At 34.6% G+C, this 24,434-nt stretch overlaps 1 protein-coding gene across 2 annotated transcripts in view; it reads right to left on the reverse strand.

Moving 5' to 3' along the window:
* The window catches only part of RB1 (RB transcriptional corepressor 1), a 126,374-nt gene that overhangs the window by 13,371 nt on the left and 88,569 nt on the right, over positions 1 to 24,434 (reverse strand). For both annotated transcript variants that reach the window (XM_045567435.1, XM_045567436.1), the window contains exons 18-20: positions 7,216 to 7,334; positions 3,956 to 4,101; positions 2,288 to 2,433 (exon numbers count right to left, since the gene is read on the reverse strand). In XM_045567435.1, the coding sequence (XP_045423391.1) occupies positions 2,288 to 2,433; positions 3,956 to 4,101; positions 7,216 to 7,334 (411 nt within the window). The remainder of the gene's footprint in view (positions 1 to 2,287; positions 2,434 to 3,955; positions 4,102 to 7,215; positions 7,335 to 24,434) is intronic.

Consider the following 24,434-nt stretch of genomic DNA (forward strand, 5'->3'; position numbering starts at 1 on the left):
ACTTGAATGATCCAAAAATGAAATTAAGAAAGTAATTTCATTTATAATAGTGTAAAAAAAGTAAACTACTTGGGAATAAATGTGACAAAACAAGTGTTAAGACTTGTACTCTGAAAACTATAAGACATTACTGAAAGAAATTAGAGAAGATCTAAATGAATGGAAAGATATCAGATGTTCATGAATTGGAAGACAATGTTGTTAAGATGACAACGCTCCCCAAATTGACCCATGATTCAATGAAACCTCTATCAAAATGTCAGCTGGCTTGTTTGCAGAAACTGACAAGCCAATCCTAAAATTCATGTGGAAATGCAAGTTTCAGAATAATTAAACCAATCTTGAAAATGAGCAAAGGGAAGCATGTACACTTCCCTATTTCAAAACATACTACAAAGCAATAGTAATCAAGACAGTGTGGTCCTGGCATAAGAACAGCTACACAGATCAATGGAATAGAATTGAGAGTCTAGAAATAAGCATTTAGACATTTATAGTCAATTGATTTTTTTGACAACTATCAATGAGGAAAGAAAAGACTTTTTAAGAAATGGTTCCAGAACAACCAGTCATCCACATACAAAAGAATGAAATTGGACCCCTACCCTCACACTATATACAAAAATTAGCTCAAAATGGAAAAAACACCTAAATGTAAGAGCTAATAATACAAAAATCTCGGAGAACAGAGATAAATCTTAATGACTTCACATTGGCCATGGTTTTTTAGAGATGACACCAAAGCACCAGTAACAAAAGAAAAAAAAAGATAAATTGAACATCATCAAAATTAAAAACTTGTGCTTAGGACACTATCAAGAAAGTGAAAGTCTCTTCCTAATAAAGAAATGGGGAATAAGAAAAGAAAAGAAAAAGAAAAGAAAAAAAAAAAGCAAAACAGAATGGGAGAAAATATTTGTAAATTATATATACGATAATGGACTTTAGGTAGGCTATGTAAAGAACCTTTAATAAGACAAATACTCCAGTTAAAAATGGGCAAAGGATTTGAATAGACATTTCTCTAAAGAAGATATATAATAGGCAATAAACACATGAAAAGATGCTCAAATCATTAGCCATTAGAGAAATGCAAATCAAAGCCACAGTGAGATACCACTTAATAACCACTGGGATGGCTATAATAAAAAAGACAGATAAAAAGTTGGTGAGGATGTAGAGAAATTAGAACCTCATACAGTATTGGCAGGAATGTAAAATGGTATAACTATTTTGGAAAATAATCTGGCCATTCCTCAAGGGGTTAATAAGGGTAATCATATGACCCAGCAATTCCACTCCTAGGTATGTACCCAGGAGAAATGAAAACATGTGTCCACACAAAAACTTGTACATGAATGTTCATAGAGACATTATTCATAATAGCCAAGAAGTGGAAACAATCCAAATGTCCATCAACTGATGAACTGATAAGCATAATGTGGTATATATCCACACAATGGAATATTATCTAGCAATAATAAGGAACAAAGTACTGATACAAGCCACAACACAAATGAACCTTGAAAACATTATGCTAAATAAAAGCCAGACACAAAAGATCACATATTATATGATTCCATTTATATGAAATGTCTAGAATAGGAAAATCTGCAGAGACAGAAAGTAGATTAGTGTTGCCTAGGGGTGAGAGGGTGTGGGAATGGGGGGTGACTGCTAAAGGGCATGGGGTTTCCTTTTAGTATGATGAGCATGTTCTAAAATTATTGTGGTGATAGTTGCAAAACTATGAATATGATAAAAACCACTGAATTGTATACTTTAAATAGGTGGTTTGTATGGTATGCAAATTATATCAATAAAACTGTTACCAAAAAATGTTGTTCTGACCCCATTTTACAAAGAAAAAGGAGGATATGAAAGATTATTCTCTATTTGTAAACTAACTCCACTTGTTCATTCATTCATTCAATAGGTACTGTTTTAAATAAACTGATTCTTAAGTCTCGTGTTTTTCCACACTAAAATGAAATCTACCTCACCACAACACAGAAAAAGCCTGATAAACAGATTCTTTAGTGATTGTTTATAGATAAGATCTTTTGTGTCATTGAATAGTTACCATGGTTACTGAAGTATACTCTTAAACTCTAAATCTCTGATTTGTAAGAATTATAGCAGAAATATAAATGGTGGCCAACAAGTGAATATAAAGTACAATAAATTTAATCTAGCTTCTCATTTGAATCTAGTCTTTCTTTAGAAAGCAGCACATGGTTAACAAATAAGTGGGGAGGAGAGTAGGTGAAGGGCTTGATTTTCTTACCTGGTCCAAATGCCTGTCTCTCATGAGTTCATACTCATTTTGCAGTGTGTGCTGGAAAAGGGTCCAGATGATGTGTTCCAGTTCTGGGTGGTCAGACAGAAGGCGTGCACATAGGGTATTTAGTCGGAGATATGCTAGCCGGTACACTGTGGGGATAAGGGGAATTAGTCATGTTCATTTTGAATTACAAGTAGATTCTTTCAAATCATTAAATTGCTCTAACCATAATGCTCTTAAGCAGCATTTTAACAGTAACCTCACTTTTACCACTATTTCCTTATAAATAAATGATTCTTAGTATTACCACAGTGCTAGGTACACAGAAGGCACAATAGTACTTGGTGAATAGTTATGATATTAGCAGCATGAAATTGAGGCAGAGGTGGAAGGTAGAGGAGGAAAGGTCATAAGACACTGTAAAATTAAATAAACCATACAGAGTTTTTTTTAGTTCTATTAATCACTCACCACAGATGTTGGAAATTCCCACAATTAATATTTAAGAGGGATCATTATTTTTGGAAATAATGGAATTACCAGTGTCTACTAATTTTTTCAATCCTAAAAAAAAACATCAACCCATGCATTTCTCTATAAAGTACTAATGGGGCATACTCTTGAAAAATGGTAGACTTGTAGATTACCTAAGTGTTACATGACTGTGACAAAATTTATTTCAAGACTCTATTTTAAAAACACTACTGGAAATACAAGTTTGGAGAAAAGGAATCTAAAAAATTGAATTTTCTTCTCTCTAAATATAAAGACCTTTCATATGTACCTTTCAAAGATTTACATAAGGTAATTGGAAATTTTTAAAGCTAATAAATTATTATCCACTGGTTCTTACACTTTAGCATACATTAGACTTGCCTGGAGGGTTGTTAAAACAAGGATTTCTGGGCCCTATCCTAGAGTCTCTGATTGAGCAGGTCTAGGGTAGAGCCCTCAAATCCTCATTGCTACAACTTTATATGTGATGCAGATTCTGCTGGTTGGGGACCACACTTTGAAAACCACTGTTCTGGTCTTATAATATACCTGTAAAGCACAATATAATTCTGAATCGAATAAAATCAGGAAAAAGACTTATCACAGAAGAATCAGGCCTTTTACTCTCCTTTGAAGAGCTCCATGTGGGTATGCACTTATAAGTATATACACATGCACAGACACCCAAATTGACTCCCCCACCCACCCACATATGCACACAATCAGAGAATGCCATCCAGCCTGGTTACTGGCCTTCTTAAACGTCCTGAAAATATCCAGGAAATATGTCTGCACTAAGCAACAGTACACTGTATGATCTCAACTGTACATACTCATCTGAACAGCAAAAGTAATGTTAGGAGCAAGTATTTTCAAATATTACTTTTAAGGCATAACAATTAACAGCAGCAGCAACAATAACATCTAACATTTTCTGAGTGTTTACTATGTGCACTGTTGGAAGCATTTTATAAGTATTAATTCATTTAATCATCTCAAAAGTAGATTATTATAAGGTAGATTATTATTATTATCATTTCCATTTTACAGATGAGGAAACTGAGGCATAGAGATAAAGTGACTTGCCCAAGGTAACATCTAGTAAATAGAAAAGCCATGATTTGAACCTAGTCAGCCTGGTTTCAGAGTCCATGCTCTTGGAAATAATCTACTAACCTTTTTTGTAAAAGAGTGAAAGGGAGGTAGATTTCAAAGGCTTCTGGGTCTGGAAGGCTGAGGTTGCTTGTGTCTCTGCATTTGCAGTTGAATTTACACGTGTAGTTGAACCCTTTTTCTTTGGGGATCTTACAGGAGAAAGATACCTGGATATATTCAAAGGAAAAGTCTTCATTTGAAGTTTGCTAAGAATCACATGCATATACATGCGCGCACACACACACACACACACACACACACACACACACACACACACACCCTAGATACATCTTGTCTATTTAATCTGTAATCTATACCAAATTCCCTGAGTAGGCTATTTAAATGCAAGCTAGGAAAGACAGATTAATAGGAAAACTATGTTTCTCATCATCATATCTACTTTAATAAGTGGCTTTTCCTGGGGATTACTGCCTTATTGGAAAAAAATAGTTGTATAATGTTCAAATTTAATAATTATAGTGGGATTGAGACCATAAGATAACTCTAGCTTATAAAACAATTTTGGATACCAAACATGGTCACATTTCTCTGATTCTCCTTCTAAAAATTTTTTTATTGGTAACTATGGTTCACAGATAAGACATAAGTTATACACACAGACACACACATACACACACCTAAATTATATAGTACAGAATTCTATGAATTAATACGTCAAATAACATTATTAAGACAGATTTATACCTATATACTAAATATGTCAGGCATAAGTCAAAGCAGAGATATTAGCAAATATTATCTCTCAATTTCTGGCAAATTCTATCATTTTGTGCTGCCCTCTATTTAATGGAATAATCCAGGATTACTTTCTGATTTTGGTTTAGTAGCTGGCAGTAAATAAATTTATCTTAAAAGACACAAACCTTAAGAACAAAGAGAACAAGAAGTAGGATTTGTACCTTATTATGGATGTTTCTACTGCACGTAGTATATTAACTAGCACACTAGGAAAAGGAACTCACCGACACAATGATTTTAGAAAGACCAGTGTCTGCTCTACTATCCACCTTGGATTTCCCTTCAGTTCACTAACTGACAACATTGTAGACTGACTTAACTTGGACAAAAGTTAAGTCTCTTGAGTTTTAAGTGTAAATATCAATTACCTATTGGATATCACTACTTGAATCTCAAACTTAATAAGGCCAAAGCAGAGCTCTGTCTTTCCCCAGTTTTTCCCATCTCAAAAAAATGGCTCCACATTACATCTAGTGTCTTCAGTAAAAAATCTAGGAGTTATTTTTAATTTCCCCATTTTCCTAATTCCTCAAATCCAATGTAAAACCTATTAAGTTTATCTCTACATACATCCCAGATCTTTCCATTTCTATCTCTAATGTCATATACATCCTTCCCTTGAACTACTAAAATAGGCTCCAAACTTGTCTCTTCACTTTCTTCCTTGCGCTGTTCCCTTCTCTCCCCTAAGCCCACCTGTACTTCAAATTGCAGCCAGAGAGTGGTCCTTTAAAAATACAAATTATAGCAAGCTGCACACCCCTGCTTAAATGCTTTCCCACTTCCCTTATAAAATCCAACTCCTTACTATGGCATATGGGAACCTACAGGATTTAGCCCCAGTTTGACTCTCCAATCCCATCTTGTACCATTCTCCACTTGCTCACTACACCCCAGTCACTGGGATTTCTTTTTGTTCTTCAAACCAGCTAAGTTTGATCTGCCTTAGGGCCATTGCACTTGTTATTTGTTCTGCCTGAAATACACAACATACAGATTTGTGCCTGGCCAGCATCAAACTTGCCCTTGAGGTGCCAGGTCAAAACATCACTTCATCAGAGGAAGGAAAGCATCTCTAAACATTCTATCACCCTTTCAGTTTCTCTTTTACATCACTTTACTGATTTCCTTTAGAGTACTTACACTCTAAGTCATTCTGCATATTAATTTACTTGTTCACTGTCTGTTTTCTTCCTCCAGAATGTAAGCTCTGTGAGGGGAAGGACCTAGACCATCTCACTTCTGTATTCCCAGTGCCTAGAATACTTCCTGGCACTTAACAGATGACTACTTATTGAATTAAAAAAAAAATCTAGGCTTATTTATATAAAAGTATTAGCTAGCAAACAAATTTATACATGAAGGCAGAGTCTCTATATGCTAGACATAATTTGAGTATAAGTTATCACGGAAATGATATCTCTGGAAAATGATCCCTGCACTAATCACAGAACACTGCAATGTCAATTCCTACACAGAATTAAACAGAAACATAACGTTAAGCACATTTCTATGAAAGGCAGTGTAGCGAGTGATTAAGAGCATGGTCTTTGGGATCAGACAGGTTGGGTTTGATTTCTGTTGACCTTAGGCAAGTTACCTGATAACTGAGGCTGACAACAGCATCTACTACCTTATAGGGCTATTATGGAGATTAAATGAAAAAATAAATCTGAAGTACTTAAGCAATTGCTCAGCACATAGTGAGCTCTCAATAAACATTAGCTGTTGCTTTCTTTTCCCAACATCATCATTATCATGCACTAATCAGTAATATCAGTCCATATCCCATACTACTCCCTACACTTAGCCTATGCTTCACTCCAAACGGGCTGATCTGCACTCTGTAAAAAATGTTTCCTGCTTCCCTGGTTGTTATGCTTTTGAGTTCACATCATCTCTGGCTTTTGGAACACATTTCTGTTTCCTCTCTCCTCTCCAGTTTCCAGGCTGAAATCCTATTCAACCTTAAGGCCTATCTAAATTGCCATTCCTGCCCTGAAAACTGTTCTCATTACACCAATCCTAGGTGATTCAGTAGCACTTTTTACTCCTTTATATGTATGTACTCCTTATTTGGGTCATGTATCTTATATTCCTAATTCTTTTTCTTTTTAAGACAGGGTCTTGCTCTGGAGTACAACAGCACAATCATAGCTCACTACAACCTCAAACTCCCAGGCTCCAGAGAACCTTCTGCCTGAGCCTTCCAAGTAGCTAGGACTACAGGTGCATGCCAACACACTGGGTAACTTTGTCTTTTAATTTTTTTTCTAGAGGCACGGTCTTACATGTTGCCCAGGCTGGTTTCAAACTCCTGGCCTCAAGTGATCCTCCTTCTTTGGCCTCCCAAAGTGCTGGGATTATAGGTATGAACCACTGTAACTGTCCCCTAATGCTTAAAAGCAGAAACAATATCTTATTCAAAATTCTATTCCCTACAGTTTCTATATAGTACCTTGCATTACACTGATGCTCAAAATCTATTTGCAGTTTGAATGGATGGCATATTTTATACTTACATATCTGCTGCAGTGTGATTATTCTGGAGAGGAAGATTAAGAGGACAAGCAGATTCAAGGTGATCAGCTGGTCCTTCTCGGTCCTTTGACTGTTTAATAAGATCAAATAAAGGTGAATCCTATTTGAAACAAGATGAGATGAAAACATTAGTAAGTATGATTTTCCTATATACATATCAAAATCTTATTGTTTGACATGGCAAGCACTATGAATTTTAGGCACAATTTACAGTGACAATTTGTATATCAGAATGAAATCCTTTTCTCCACTTTGAAATTCCCTCTGCTGTCACTGAGAGGGAGGATGATGACCCGTGAGGCTGGTCACAGACAACATAGCAGCGATATCCACAAGCCAGGTGAGTGCGGTGGTGAATTGCCAATTTTTGTGCTACATTCAATAAAGGAATAGCAAAATGTATAACTTTAAATGTTTATATTAGAAAAGAAGTTAGAAGTTAGGGGAAAAGAGAGAAAGACCCAAAGAAGGCTTAAGAAGGAAATGCAGATATGAGCAGAATTTAATGAAAATGAAAACAAAGATAACATTTGATCAACAAAGCTAACAATTGGTTCTTGGAAAGAACTAATAAAATAAAACAAACCTCTAGTCAGATTGATCAAGAAAAAGGGAAGGGACAAGCAGTATTAGGATGAAAAGTGGGACATAATCACAAAGATTAGAAAGTTAATAGGGGAGAGTTATGAATAATTTTATATCAATAAATTAGAAAACTCAGACCAAGTAGAAAATTCCAAAAAAAGCATAAATTACCAAAACGCAATAAAAATGAAATAAAATTACTTGAATAGTCCCACAACTATTAAAGAATTTGAATCAGTAATTAAAAATCTTGCCATAAAGAAAACACTAAGCCCATTTGGTTTTACCAGTGAATTCTATCAAACATTCAAGAGATAGATAATTCCACTTTTGCTCAAACTCTTCAAAGAAGGGAAAAAGTAGAAACATTTTTTATCTCATTTTATAAAGCTAGTATAATACTAATACTAAAACCTGTTCAAAAACATTATAAAAACATAACTTATAGCCCATTTTTACTCATAAACAGAGATACAAAAGTCTTAAACAATAAATACAGTTGGCCCTTGAACAACATGGGTTTGAACTGCCCACTTATGTTTGGGTTTTTTTTCAACTAAATGCAGATCAAAAATACAGTATCCACAGGATGTGAAACCCACCTATACGGAAGGCTGACTTTTTGTATATGCGGGTTCCACAGGGTTGAGTAAGGGACTAGAGTACGTGCAGATTTGGGTATCCATGAGGGTTCCTGGAACCAACCCCACTTTGTATACCAAGAGACAACTGTATTAGCAACCCAAATCAGCAATGTTAAAAAACAAACAAACAAACAAAAAACCGTCATTACCAAGTTGAGTTTATCCAGGTTGCAAGGTTTGTTCAATGTCAGAAAATCTGTAATAAAATTTACCTCACTAATAAATCTAAGGTGAAAAATCTTACCAAAATCAATGTAAAAAAATTCTCATTTTAAAACCTATTCATAATTTCAAAAAAAGAAAACTCTCAGTAACCAGGAGCAGAAAGTTACTTTATAATTTGATAAATGGCATCTACAAATAAACAAAAACCCTATAGCAAACATTATATGTAATGGTGAAACATTAAAAGCATTCCCTTTAAAAAATCAAATACAAGAGAAGAATGACCAGTATCGTGCTTTCTATTCAGCATTGTACTTGAGGTCCCACCCAACTCAATAAGACAAGAAGAAGAAATAAAAGATGAAAGGATTGGAAAAAAAGAAATAACAAAAATACCATTATCCACAGATGATTTGACTGTCAATATGGAAAACTCAAAAAGAATCAACAGAGAAATTATTAAAATGAGATACATTAGCAAGAATGTTGCTATGAAATCAATATGAAAAAATAATTACATTTCTATATCCAAGCAAAAAGTTTAGAAGTGTAATTTTAAAAATATAATTTACAAAAAGGTAAGACCATCAGTAAAAATCATTAAAAACATTCAAAAACTGTAATTTTCTAGAGATGACTACAAGTACATACGCAGAGTCTATAAAAAAGGGTTCCATAAGTATTTTACTCTCAGTACTTAAACTAAAACAGAAAAAAGACAGACAAAAAAAATCAGACGTTTATATCAAAAATGGAAGTAACATATCAGTAAGTGAAAATATAAAACACTACAGAATATAAGAAGATTCTTTAAAAATATGAATAATAGTCTATACAGTCTATACTAAATAGTCTATACTAAATAGTATTTGAAAAATCAACTAGCAATTTGAAACAAGTTATATCATTACACCTTCACAATGCACACAAAACTAATTAATTATATTAAAAAACAAATCTAAAAAAGTATCAGAAGTAAATATAAGGGAATATCTTTATAACTTCTTAAAAAAGGACTTTGTAGGTTTGAACAAAACTCAGAAGTTATAAAGAAAAAGATGAACAAATCAGAATACATACAAACTGAAAATTTTTACATAACTGCAACCACAATAAACTAAGTTAAACTCAATCTTTAAAAGATAAACAAAACCAGTTAAAGATGGTGAATTTAATGAACATATTAACTCTCTCTCCTAAAACCCCACTAAAATGGCAATAAATGAATTTATCTTAGAAGATATAAACCTTTCAGATACAAAATTTTGAAAGCTGGAAAAAGGATGGACAGGTGGCAACCTACGCAGCAGATGAACAAAAGCTGAACTGAAACCCAGCAGTAAGGAAAGCCACAGGCAAACCAAATGAACTCTTAACCCACTAAAAGGGTCTGGAAGTGGTGACACCAGGTACCACAGGCAGTGGCTATAAAGGGGGTTAACAACAGAAGGATTGGTTGAAGTCTGATTAGGAATAAGACAGACTTCTAGATCTTCTCCTCCTTTTCACCTCTCTTTACTGATGGAAAAAAAATGAAGGTTTATTATTCAGAGAGTATAAAACAGAATTCTCTGTACTGGGGGACTCTAGACAGAATCAAGGAAAAAGTCACCATACTAAAAACAACCAAATTAAGGAAAAGTTTAGATAATGAATGTTGTATATACCAGACTGCTTCCTGTCTCCAGAGCCTAGAACATTTGCAACCATGATCACTCATATCCTGGCATGAAATCAGAAGAGTCAGAACTGAGTAATATGATAAGTCTAAGAGAAAGATATTAAGTGGGGGTTTCTTGAGGAATTGTCCTACCAAATAACCATACAATTAAGTTCACAAACCCCACTCAGGTGTTCAAAGCTTCTAACTAATTTTAAGTGATTTACTCTTATATATGAATGGCAATCAGATATTTCAGGAAAATCTCTAATATAAAAGTGCCAAAACAAAACAAACAAGAAAGCAACTCAGTAGACACAGAAACTATGTAGGGAGAAGAAATTTAAAAAGAAAGAAAAAGAAATAGGAGATTACTCAACGATCCTTTTGAATAGGAAGTTCTACTCATGCCTAAGTAATACATTACTAAACACTATTTTTTCTTACTCATTCTGCTCTCAACTCATCTCAACAAAAAAAGAATAAAGAATTTGGGGGAAAAAAAAAAGAAGAAGCCATTTGCAGTAAGAGCATAGGTTCTGGAATTAGAGAGATGTAAGCTCAAATTCTATTCTCCAAACTTTACTAGCTTACTAGTAATGAAAAGTTTTGTTCTCTGAACCTTAGTTTCGTTACCTGAAAAACAGGAATAACAGCACCCATTTTGCAGGATTAAATAACAAGTGTGTACACTGTAGTCACTTGAACATTCAACTCTTTTCTCTCCTTTCAGTGATTTGGTTTGGTTATTTTATTTGAATCTCTTGGATGTATATATAAATCTGTTAAAAATTTGCTCTCAACTCTGAACTTTCAGGAGAAAAAAATCCCTGTCTCTTTAAATTTATTTTTTCCTCTCTAGATGTCAAGTAGATACTTGATAAGTTCTGAACGAAGAGAGACATAAAATCATATAGTCATTACATGCATCACTGCAAAAGCTTGATAGTTTTCAACCCTTTTTCATTTCCAGGGGACCAATAGAATATGGGCTACTCTCTGTAATAGTGACTCACTACAGAAATAATTCTCAAAAGCGGAGGTGGTGGTAGGCATGTCTCCAATGGAGGCATCAGAAGAGAAAGTGGCATATATAATTTGGAAAAAGCAGGAGACTCTACAACTCCCATAATATAATTTTGATTCTCAAGTCATTCTTTGCTACATTCATTAGGGAATATTCACTTCCTACAAATTCATTCCAGCCAATACATGTATTGCTATATGCAGTGTTTTACATTTTCTAGCCATTGATGAACTGAATACCTTTATTTAACTCAATAGTACACGTGTAAACTCACATATCAGCAGGAGTGGCCTACCACCATTTTTCTCTCAAACAAAGACATTTTAGGAGATAGGACTTAAGCATACTACTAATTAGGCATTTTACTTACTTTTCAGATATGGGTTAAGACCTGGTTCATGCTTCAGATTAGCCCAATAGGATTATGCTAAAGTAAATTCCTCCTTCAAGGATTAAAGTGGCATTTTTTCACCAATAGTCTTTATATTTCACACAAGTATCACTTTTATCACTCCATCCCCCCATACCAAATAGCCACACAGTTACATAGTTACAGGTTTATCATGATGAGTATGGCATGATAATGTGAAGAAGTATAGTGTAGTGGATAGGAGCATAAACTCTGGAGCCATACCACGGGGGTTCAAATCCTGGCCTCTTTGTTTCACGACCTTGGACAAGTTGCTTAATTTCATAAAGACTCACTTTTTTCAAATGTAGAGCAGAGATACTGATGATAATAATAGTAATTTTAATCATAATGTTATGGGAACTGAAGTAACACATGTTAAGCATTAGGAACAGTGCTTGGCACAGAGTAAGTGCTATGTAAATATTTGATATTATTATGGTTGTGATTCTTATTTATACCTATAAATGCCATTATACAAAGGATACTGTATTTGTTCAAATGTATGAATGTATGCCTAGTTATCCATCCATCAACCTAGTACTTGTATCTATTCTACACCAGACCCTAAGCTAGGAAGTAGGGACATAAAGGTAAACAGTCCTCCAATTGTCACATACTGATAGCTTTGAAGGGTTATTTGAGAAACATTTGTCCTCTTCTACCTTACTCAACATCTTCACTTGATGTCTGTGTATAAAATAAACTTAAATCATCCTCTACTATCCCCCTGAAAATATCCTGCTTTTTCTCAGTCTTTCCCCATAGCAATATATCAGTCCTTATATCCAGTGGCCCAAAACAAAAAAACAAGGAGCTATCTTCAGTAATTCTCTCCCTCACACTCTATTATCTAAGCTACCAACGAAGTCATGCTGTCCCTAAATTCAAAATATATTCCAAGTCTAACTTCTTTTCACTACCAATAACATTGCTAGAGTTTAAGCCATTATTATCTCTTGTCTGTACTACTGCAAAAGCATCCTACAAATTAGTTTCCCTACTTCTACCCTTGATGCCTCCCAGCTCTCCTCAACAGAGCTAATAAATTACTCCCTACACACACCTCCATACTCAAAACGCTCCAGTGGCTTCCTATCACGTTTAGAATAAATCCAAACACCTTATCTTGGTTTACAAAACACTACATGAGGTCTAGCCCCTTGCCAATTCTCAGACCTCACTCTCTACCACTCCTGTTACTCCAGCCATACTGGTCATTGTTCTATTCCATGAATGTGGCATGAGTCTTCCTGTGTCAGAGTTTGTGTTTGCTGTTTCCTCTGTCTGGAATGCTCTTTCACCTGAGCTTCCATGACTCAACCCCATTCCATTATTCACATATCTCCTCAAACAGCACCTCCTAAGCAAGGCCTTCTCTGAACATCTTGTCTATGACAGCCATAATTCCCACATAATTGCTACTCCTAACTCTGCTCTATTTTCTTCATAGCATTGATCAGTACTTGAGATTTTACCATGAATTCATTTGTTTACTTGTTTATTAACTGTCTCTCCTACTAGCATGCAAGAAGCAAGAAGGTATAGGCTTTGCCTATCTTACAACAGTATCCCCAATGTTTAGAACTGCCTGGCGCACAGTAAGGGCTCAGTAAATATTTATTGAATTAATGAATGGAGAGGTTACAGTGTTCAAAGTTTTGAGGTTAACTCTACCTTAAAGTGAGGGTAAGATTAAAAATGGAAGTTTCTTAGTTATGTATACCCTAAGTACTTTAAAAATAAAATATTTTTAATCTACTCCTTTTCCCATGTTGTTTTCCTCAAATATTAGTCAAACATAGTATGTGCACTTTAGCCATAAAGAAAGTATACACTATTTCAGAATGCCTATTATTTCAAAGACTTTTTTTTTTTAAGTGAAGTGCAGCAGAATACAAGGGAGTACTTTAGGCAACCTGGAGTACAACTGAAAATTATTTTATCTGTGAAACATTATCCACTGAACATCAAACATTGATTGAATGAATACCTAGGATATACCAGGCTCTGGGTACAGGGGTGAGCAAATACAGGGATGGTTCCTACCCACATGGTGTTTACAGTCTGGTGGGAAGACGCAGCCAATAAACACACAAGGAAATAAGTATGTGATGGCAAAATCAGAAAATGCTATGAAAGGACAGAGTTCTCTCGTGAATAATAAAGACGGAGACCCAGGTAGATGGGGTGGGTTAAAGGAAGACCAGTCTGCGAAGGTAACGTAGATGCTGAGTCTTGAAAGGTGAGAAGGAGGCTCTGCCTTGAGAGGAGCAAGGGCAGAGGTCTCCCACAAGATGAGAGATCATGGGCTAAGAAACTGGTGTTCTTTTAGGAAATGAAAGAGACCACCGCAACTAAAGTGCAATGGTGTTGTAGTGGTGGAGAGGCTGCCAGAGAAAAGGTTAAAAAACAGGTAGTTGTCTGATTACATGGAATCTTAAAAACTATGCTAAAAAGTTTGAATATTCTAAGAGAAATAGGAAACCTATTACAATAGAAACTATATTTTAGGACAAAGATTTTCCTTGTCATAAATTACTAATGTAGAGACAGCTAGTTCAATTGTGTCTTGCTCCCTATTACATCCCTTGCATTTAGCACAGAAATGAGGTTCTAAAAATATTTACTGAATAACTGAATGACTGTGTTGCTTTGAGGAAAGTAGTCTAGGTGACAGGGCTCACCACAATCCACATTGCCTTAGCCCTGCTGCAAGTGACCCAATTTTCTACAAATTTCTAACTTCCTAGCTCCAGTGTGTCTGAAGAATATGCCAGGCAGGTCCAGTGACAGCAAATAACTTTGGAGCTGGACGCATATAACTCAAGAGTTAACTCTGTTTGTTAATCTGTGAAACTATAAAAAAGGAAACTCTACTATTTACTTAATTTACTTAAGTCTTTAACTTCACAATAAGCAAAACTGAAAATGTAAAATTACCAATATATTCTGGGCTACTTTTATTTCAGCAGTAGTATGCCATCAACAAAATTTCAAGAGAAAAAAATTTCTACAAGCAATAGAAAATAGGGCCAGGACTAAGGCACAGGAGGTGCCTTGGATGAAAAATTTAAGGAGGCATCCACACTCATTTGTACAATCCCAGTATGAAATTTATCCTTTTGGGCACTGAATGCTAAATTAGCTAGTTAGTTAAAGATATACTGGCAAGCCAGGCGTGGTGGCTCAAGCTTGTAATCCCAGCTACTCAGGAGACCGAAGTGAGAGGATCCCTGGAGCCCAGGAGTTCAAGGCTATTGTGAGCAAAGATCAGGACATTGCACTCTAGCCTGAGTGACAGACAGAGCAAGACCCCATCTCTAAAACAAACAAACAAACCAACCTGACAAAATAGAATGATATGTCTATTACTTTCATGGTTTGCTTAGACAAGAATTAAAATACTTTCAGTTACAAAGGTTTTATTCAAATGTATTATCTCATTTAATACTCAAAATAAGTCTATGAATTAAGTGTTATCTTTAGTCATTTTATGGGTCAGAAATAGTTAAATTGTGGCTGAATACACTAGAAATATTAATATTTTCTGAGTGTGAAATAATAACATTTGAGGTTTATAAACATAAAAACCAAAACTCAAACGATTTTAAAAAGAACAAATAAAAAGCTTCCTAGAACTAATTAAAGTATTAGAATATTTATGATTTTTTATTAAAAACATTTTATTAATTTAACTATTATTTTTTAGCTTTATCCAAACCTTTATCCATTTACTGAAAAGAAATCACATTAATATCTGTTACTAACAATAACTGTTACCATTTAGTAAATATTTCTTCTGTGTGTGCATTTAACTTTCACCAAAACCCCATGATGTAGGAATCACTATCTCCATTTTACAGATGGGGAAACTGAGGTTAACAGGTGGCAAAACAGGATTTGAATTTACTCAGTTCCCATAATCTGAGTTCTTACCCACTATGACTATACTATGATCTTTCATTAATTTTTAGTATAATAAAAAGCAGCAATAAAACAAGCATATAAACTAATTTTACCAAGGCTAATCATGGTATTACACACTGTTTAATAAAGCCAAATGTTCTTGATAATCATTCTTCTAGCAGAAAACAACAGAAAGCAATCTTATTTAATCAGAGATGACTATCTCCAACTTCTACAGTATTTGCTTAAGATAATTACATAATTTACCAAACAAAAAGAACTTTATATATAAAATATTATTTTCCCCTCCAGGATAACCATCTGGTATAATAAATACCCTCCCCCACAAAATGATAAACTATGAGCATTCTGACAGTGCTGAACAATTTTTATAACCAGATCAAACTTGAGAAATTAAGGAAAATAGGCCCAAAGTTCCAATTAGATTTTCATTAAAAGTAATTAAAGCAACTTTTTAAAAGTCTTTCAGGATGGGTGTAGTGGCTCATGTCTGTAATCCCAGTCCTTTGGGAGGCTGAGGCGGGAGAATCACTGCAGGCCAGGAGCTTGAAACCAGCCTGGGCAACATAGTGAGACTCTTTGTCTCTACAAAAAAATTTTTTTAAATTAGCTGGGCCTGGTGACATGCGTCTATAGTCTAGCTACTCAGGAGGCTGAGGAAGGAGAAACCCTTGAGCCCAGCAGTATGAGGTTGCAGTGAGCTATGATTGTACCACTGTACTCTGGCCTGGGTGACACAGTGAGACTCTGTCTTAAAAAAAAAAGTCTTTCAAAAGAGCAATTCTTTTGCTAAATTATAGACTGAGCAGATATTTTTAAGAACTTAAAACTTAATGTTAGGTTAATGACACACAATTTTATATACATAAACACTTCAAACAACTTTGTCCCTAAAAATCTTTGAAAATGTATTTTCTAAATTTATATCTTGGTCAAAATTCTCAAAGAAAATGAAAGGTATATCAATTTGATTAGGTCCTATTTCAAAAACTTTTATTTTCTTTATTTCAAACAAAATTATTCTGTGGTATTGGGTATTTTCTAAATGTTTTTTAAAAATCTAATACACACAATATATTTTATATTTGTTCTCTTAATTTTTAAATATTAGTTAAAGAAAGAAATTCCTAACTCAAAATTAGCCAAGATTTCTAAAATTAGGTCAAGGTTTATTTGAGGATGGCTGAGATACCAGCTCTGGGAGGCAGCTCCAAGGGAGATGACAAAATTCATGCAATTAAACTAAAATAGCCACTCATCTAAATGAAGCATTACAGAAGTCAAAAGTCCTCTCTCATCAGTACTGGCTTCCATGGCCATAGCAGGTGTATCCAATGAGGGTTTGTTTGCCCTCTAACAGTCATGATAAAATCTTGTTGAAGCTTCTTTGTAGAATTTTCCCTAAGTTACCTTCCTAATCCAAAGAAAAGATCTTATTCTAACTGAAAGGATGAGACAAAAATTCCTACAAGGTATATGTGTAAAATGGATAAAAATTCATACTGTAGGAAGAATCAATACTATAAAGGGAACTAATACAGTGTGAGAAACAGACATTAAAAGAGGAATAGGAAAGTTTTTAAGGGGAAGTATTATATTTGCCCACTGACTATAACCACCACCACCAGACTCAGTGGCTTGAAACAAGTTATGTATTATTTCCCATGTGTCTTAAGTCAGTTGATCTAGGCCACACTCAGCTGGGTGGTTCTTACCCTGTGTCTGAATATGATGAAAGTCAAGGATGCTTTGCCAAATTTTGAAGGAAGAGACAGTTATGACTGAATGGAAAAGCACAAGAAGAGCAAATTAAAGTTCCAAGGTCAGGAGTAAATATGCTTACACTGCTCAAGTGAGGAGGCATCAAATTATCTATTAATAACGTTGATGACTAAGATTTATAAAGAAGTTAAAAAAATTATATCCCTATGACTGAATGATCACAATTAAAGTCACTTTCTTCAAATAATTCCTGCCTCTTAACTAGGGCCTCTATACGAGAGAATCAACATCACCAAATTTTTCTCTATGGAAATCTAACTAGTACCCTTTTCCCATATATATTATTCCATGATAGTAAATATTGTGTCACATGTAATCTATTCATAGTGCCAAAGTTTTGTGTTAAAAATCATTTAGGGATTGAACATTGTATAGTTTTGTTTTTAACAAAATAAAACAAACTTAGAAAATTAAGCTAACATTACTAAAGGATTTCACTAGTCTTGGGCTTTGTTGCTACTACTTCTAGATGGACCTACTCCAAGTTCCCAGAATTTTATAATACTTACAAGTTTCCAATGCTGAAAGTAAACTAGATCTGAGACAGTAGGAATAAGGTTATTGGCTGGGCTCAGGTTCCTAGCAAGTGATTTTTGTTGATATGCATATGTTACTATTTCTATACTTGTTCTGGCTTTGGAAACCCCTGGGTCATTCATGCCCTAGAGCCTTAAAATCAAAGATTGGTCAGATATGGGTACAATACAGATTTGACATGTAAAAGCAACATAAGGTTCTCCAGGCACAATTTAGTTTTAGCACATCCCTCTTGAAAGGAATTATTAGTACCTTTATAAAAGGCCCCAGAAGGCTGCCTTCCCCTTTGACTCTATGAGGACACAGAGAGAAGACGCCATCTGCAAAGCAGAAAATAGACCCTCAGCAGACATTGAGCCTGCTGACACCTTGACCTTGGACGTCCCAGCTTCCAGAACTGTGAGAAATACATTTCTGTTGTTCATAAGCTACCTAGTCTATGGTATTTTGTTACAGTAGTCAGAACAGACTAAGACAGTATAATATGAGTTCAGAAAATCTAATGATTAATTTCAAGCCTAGACTGTCAATGACCTACGTCATGCCTAGAATGTCTGCAGGATTCTTTTTATTTCCCCACTTTTTATTAATAATTATAAGTAAACCTTGAATATTACAATATAGGACATTTTTTTCTTAGCAATAAAGATGAGTTTAAAATAATAAGTTTGCAATTGCTTTCTATGATAATTATGTTAACTTGATTTTTAAGCTCCTTTCATTTTTCTATTTATTAATATATTAATTTTTTTTAAAAACAAAAAGGAAGTATAAGAAATGTCCCTTTTTTTTAAACCTTTAACAAAGAAAGCCTGTATCTATGAGTGCAATTACAATTTTAAATAATGGGTCTTCTTAGTTAAAACAAAATCATAGAATTAATATTGACTCTGGCCCTTGATCACAAATTTTTGGCACAGTGGAAGAAAGGCAAAGCAGATCACCTTAACTCAGGCTACACACACACACACACACACACACACACACACACACACACACATGAAGCCAAAACACTAAATTTTAACCAAAGAAATTAAACTTTGGGTCATGTTCCTATCAGGTTATGCATATGAATAACAACAAATATTAAATAAAAGTTAAAAGGAAATATGCATTAGCTCTTTGTCCATAAGTAAACAAAAATTAATAGAGCCCAACCTCAGCAAAATTGTACATAAAAGAAAGATGTCTTCATCATCTCCAGCTTCTCTCATCTTTGCCTAATAGAACATATCTAAAGTTATCTCTCAAATTCTAACCACTTCTGTTCCAGGAAAAACATTATCTAGAACATCTGATTTTAATTTTCAATTTTATTTTATAATGTAAACTCCTATTTTCTGACATGGCCTGTAATTTATTTAGAGTGCAGCATATATCAGAGTCCCAAGGAAGCTTTATTAAACACACATGCTGGGTTTCCCCTTACTTCTCAAGATTTTGATATACCAGAAAGGGAAAACATCTACATTTTCGAAAAGCTCATCTACATTTTCGAAATGCAATTTTACCATTCTATCTCCCTCCCACCCTATTCCTGCCACCTCTTCCTTATCTATATATCTCCTCCACTACCTCCTTAAGAACTAGTAACTGTATTTCTCTAATCCTGATAAAAATTTCTGAAAAGTGACTCACTAGTCTTTCCTTTTTCTTCTTTTTTTTTTGGAGATGGTCTCCCTCTATCACCCAGGCTAGAGTGTAGTGGAGAGTATAGTGGCTGCAATCTTGAACTCCTGAGCTCAAGCTATCCTTCCATCTCAGCCTCCCACATAGCTGGGACTACAGGCACGCACCACCACACCTGGCTAATTTTTTTTATTTCTTGCAGAGACGAGGTCTTGCTATGTTGCCCAAGCTGGTATCAAACCCTGGCCTCAAGTGATCTTCCCGCTTCAGCCTCCCAAAGTACTGGGACTATAAGGGTGAGCCACCTCACCAGCCCACTCTTCTTTCTTAAATAACATTATTGTTGTAACAGCTTCATTTCTTATCTTTTTAGGTTTCAAAATGCCTCCCTTCAACTGGTCCCCAAATTCTACTTTTTAGAATACTAATAACCCAGGCAAATTTGAGGTCTGTCAGATGTAAAAAGTACAGTTTCCACTATGAAACTTGGAAATTCCCTAAAGCATAACACAGTCAATAGCTGGCAGAAGACTTTTGGTTCTTCTTTTCCCAGCATTTGGGCTAAAGTGATGATAGGGTAGGAAGGCAGAATATCAGAAATATTTCCATAACTTTAGTTTATAAGGATTAATTTTTAACTTTACCTCAGACCTATTAGGCAAAAATTTTTTATTGACCAGTGAGGATACAGTACAATAAGGAAGAATAACAACTATGATCTTTCTATTGTGCCTAATTTTGATAACTGTGATTAATGATTTAAAGCATTACCATAATCCTATTATTAGTCATCCTATTTTATTTCCCTAGCTACCAAAATTCTGTATTTATGAGTCTTTCAATTTAATAATAGTACTAGTTAATGTTTATTGAGCATCTACATGCCAGGTTCTATGCTAAATATTTTACATACATTATCACATTTAATCCTCGCAAGAAGTCTATAAAGTAAGTATCTCCAATTTACAGAAAAAGAACCTGAAGCATAGAAGTTTAGAAATTTGCCCCATGTTATATGGCTAATAAGTAATGGAGCAGTGATTTAAATCCATGTCTACCTGGTTTTAGAACTTATGCTGTTACCTAGTAGCATGCTAGGATGAAAAGACATATTCCTTTGCTCATTTTCTCTTTCATTCTTTCTTTGACTGTTTTCATGCTTTTAACCATGTTTCCATGTAGTTGTCCAGCCAGCCCTACAATTAACTCCACTCCCCACCACTCCATCTATCACCCAATCACTCATCCATTCATCTAGAGATGCTAGGAGAAATACCACATTAATAATAGTACCTACCACATAGGGTTGTTGTGAAAATTTCCCTCAAAGACTTTATAGATAACATTTATTGAATGCCAGGCATAGCATGAAGCACATTACTTATATTACTTCATTCTCAAAACAAACTCTAGGAGGAAGGTATTATTTTTTTTAATGCCATTTTACAAGTGAAGAACGGTAGGCTAAGAGTAAATTGCCCAGTCACAGTTAGTAAATGGTGGATCCAGGAAACGGCTATTTATTCCAGAGCCCTTGTTTTTAACTCTTATGCTACAGTTTATAGCCTAACGAAGAAAACAGATAAGTAAATCAAGAGAGGAACACCTAATCCAGATTAGGCGCATTAGAGAAAACTTCTTGGAAGACGTTATGCTTGAGTTGAATCCTAAAGGAAGAAGAGAAGTTATTTTAAGTAAAAAGAAGAGAAATAGAAGGTTCAGAAGCTCATTTATAAAATAAGGGAAATAATACTTTCTCAGAGCTGTTTTGACAATTAAATGAGATGACAAATGAGAAGTGCTTAGAATGGCACCTGGCACATAAACCCTTGAGACAGAAATTATCAGTTCCATAAAGCTAAAATATAGATTGCACAGCAAGGAAATAGCAAGAGATAAACTCATTGAAGGATTTCAACCAGGTGACTAATTGAGTTCACATGGGACTTTAAGAATATTCTTAAAATTCCAGTGCCTAGCATATAATGGACACTCAGTAAATATTTCTAGAATGTTAACATACCACATAGTTATATCATGGGTTAAATTAACTATAGCAAAGGACAAACAAGAAAAGTAATGATATAATTTGCTTTCTAATTGACACTAAATGACAAGTGTGGCAGTCAGCCTCCACGATCAACCCAATATTCCCTGACACTTCTATTTACACCCTGGTGTAGACCACTCCTAAATTGTAGAAGGGTTAGTCTGTGTGGCCAATAGCATAGGGCAGAAGTGATGGCACGTCACTTCTGAGATTAGTTTATAAAAAACCTGCAGTTTCCATCATGGGTTCTCTCTCTCATCTCTTTCTCCAAGAGGAAGCAGCTGCCATGAAGTGGGCAGCCCTATGGAGAGGCCCACATGGCAAAGAAATGAATCCTACCTACCAGAAATGAGGCCTGCCAACAACCATATGAGTGAACACGGAAGTAGATTCTCCAGTCCCAGAAAAGGCTTAAACTAACTGCAGCTTTTGGTTGACAACTTAAGGATCTTTCGTGAGAAACTCTGAGTCAAAACTACACAGCAAAGCCACTCCCAGATTCCTGACCTTCAGAAATTGTGAGATAATAAATGTTAGTGTTTCAAGTTGCTAACAGAATAATAGAGTGATTGATATTTTTAAAACTGTAAAAAAAAAAAAGATTTAATGGAATATGTAACTTTTGAAAGTAAAATACATGTATGTCATTCTGTAGCATTGTTTCCATCCAGGACTCACGCAGTAGTTTTCTCTTCGACTCAGGCAAGCTGGCTCATGTCATTAATTATCTACTCACATTAACTGTCAGCATAATTGCTCTCTATACAAAACTTTACTGTTTTGCTACTTAATCTTGTGAGAGAAACCAGACTCTCACTAGCAGCAAGATTAGTATAAATTCCACTGAATAAATAACACTGATAGAAAAAGCAGACGCTACATGTCTCTTCAACATGATTTTTTGCAATTAACACACAATTCTAAAGCAAGCATGAACTTGTCCAGAGAGTAAAGGACTCCAAGGGTATCAAGTTAAGGTGTTCCTAAAAAAAGATTCTGATTATCCAAGTAAGTACAAGGTTTCTAGTGCTAGTAGAAAAATTAACAATAGGAGAAGTGAAAGGCAGGAATTGCTATTGTTTTCTGGGTATTTTAGGAATATTATTGGACCTACAATACAGGAAATGTTTTTGTACTATCCTAAGGCAAATTCTGAGACTGTTTTGTCTTACAAAAGGAAACTAGAATAGAAAATAGAAAATTTTTGGCAGGCCTTGAACTTGCTGACAGATCTTTCCCATTTATTTCACTGGTCCTTTACAGTTGGTATGCCTCTGGATCCTCTTGCCAATATATATGCTCGCTGAGCCACTATCACGGCTTTATATCTATATTACTCCTAAGTCTGTGTTTCTGACTAAAGGCATTCTTTCAAGTTCCAGATCCATATTTCCAACCGGATACTAAAGATATCCACATGGATATGTGGCAAACATCTCAAATACAACAAGTTCAAACATTAACATGAATCCATTACCTTCATCACCAATCAGCTATGAGTCAGTTCTTCAATATCCCGTTTTGTTAATTGTGTTATCAACCATGTAATCTCCCATAGTACAAATCATAGAATTATCCTCAGTTACCCTCAGTTCCATTCAGGCACCTAATCCTTTTGATTCATCCTTTTAATTTTAATACATTTGTATCTGTATAATTAAAATAGGTCTCTTGTGGGTAGCATAGAGTTGGGCCTTGTTTTTTATCCATGCTGACAATCTCTGCTTCTTAATTAGGGTGCTTAGAACATTTACATTTAATGAAATTATTAATATGGCTGGTTTAAATCCTGTATCTATTTGTCCCATCTATTTTTTGTTTACTTTTTGACAAAGGTGAAAAAGAAAATCAATAGAAAAAGGATCGCCTTGATACAACTAGTACTAGAACAATGGAACATCCATAGGCCAAGAAAAAAAAAAAGAACGTCAATCTAAATCTCAAACCTTGTATAAAAATAAACTCAAAATGGATTGTGAACTTAAAATGTTAAACTCTTAATATACAACTTAAGAAAAAGAAAACTTCCCTTTTCATTATCAAGACTGAACCCCAAAACACATTCACTGAAGAAGAATTTAAGAACTTTAAAGTTTTAATTTATAATATGATAAAATACAAAGCTATTATTATTTAAGAAATTATTTCTTCTAATTATCAAGATTTTAAGAACATATTTTCTTATAACCTTTAAACAAATATTGAGGTCAAAAAGACAAAAATTATAAGATGTGCTCCTCCTTAAGAAGAAACTAACTCAAAGATGATGAATGGGATAAATCTGAATAAGCCAAATTACTCATTTCTCTAGTCTGGCTGACAACAAAAGACACTGTTGTTTTACAATGCAGTGCATACCTACTAAAGGGAAAAATTGCACTGTTTTTAACAGTAAAACAAAACAGTTTTATCAAATAAGAATTATGATTCGGTCATAGGGTTTGATAGTGTTTCTGACTAGTAATTTAAAATGGTTTAATTTAAACACAATCTATCCTATGTGGCATATCCATTTACGGCTTAATTAGTGGCAGAAATTCTCTGGGCAAAAATGTTTGCTAGATTCATCTCCAGCAGGTACTTTGAAGGAAAAAGCCCTGAAAACCCCTCTCTGGATTACAAAGCGAGGCAACAGAATCACAACTCTCTCCTTCAGACAGTGCATTTTAGGTAAGAATTTTACTGCTTCTGACCAAAGATTATTTTAGTTTAGTAGTACATCTAAATGATTCTAAATGGTTTGAAACTTCAAAGTACATTTTCCTTTGTTCTAAATTCACCT

The sequence above is a fragment of the Lemur catta genome, chromosome 13 (genome assembly GCF_020740605.2).
Source record: "Lemur catta isolate mLemCat1 chromosome 13, mLemCat1.pri, whole genome shotgun sequence".
NCBI lineage: Eukaryota > Metazoa > Chordata > Mammalia > Primates > Lemuridae > Lemur > Lemur catta.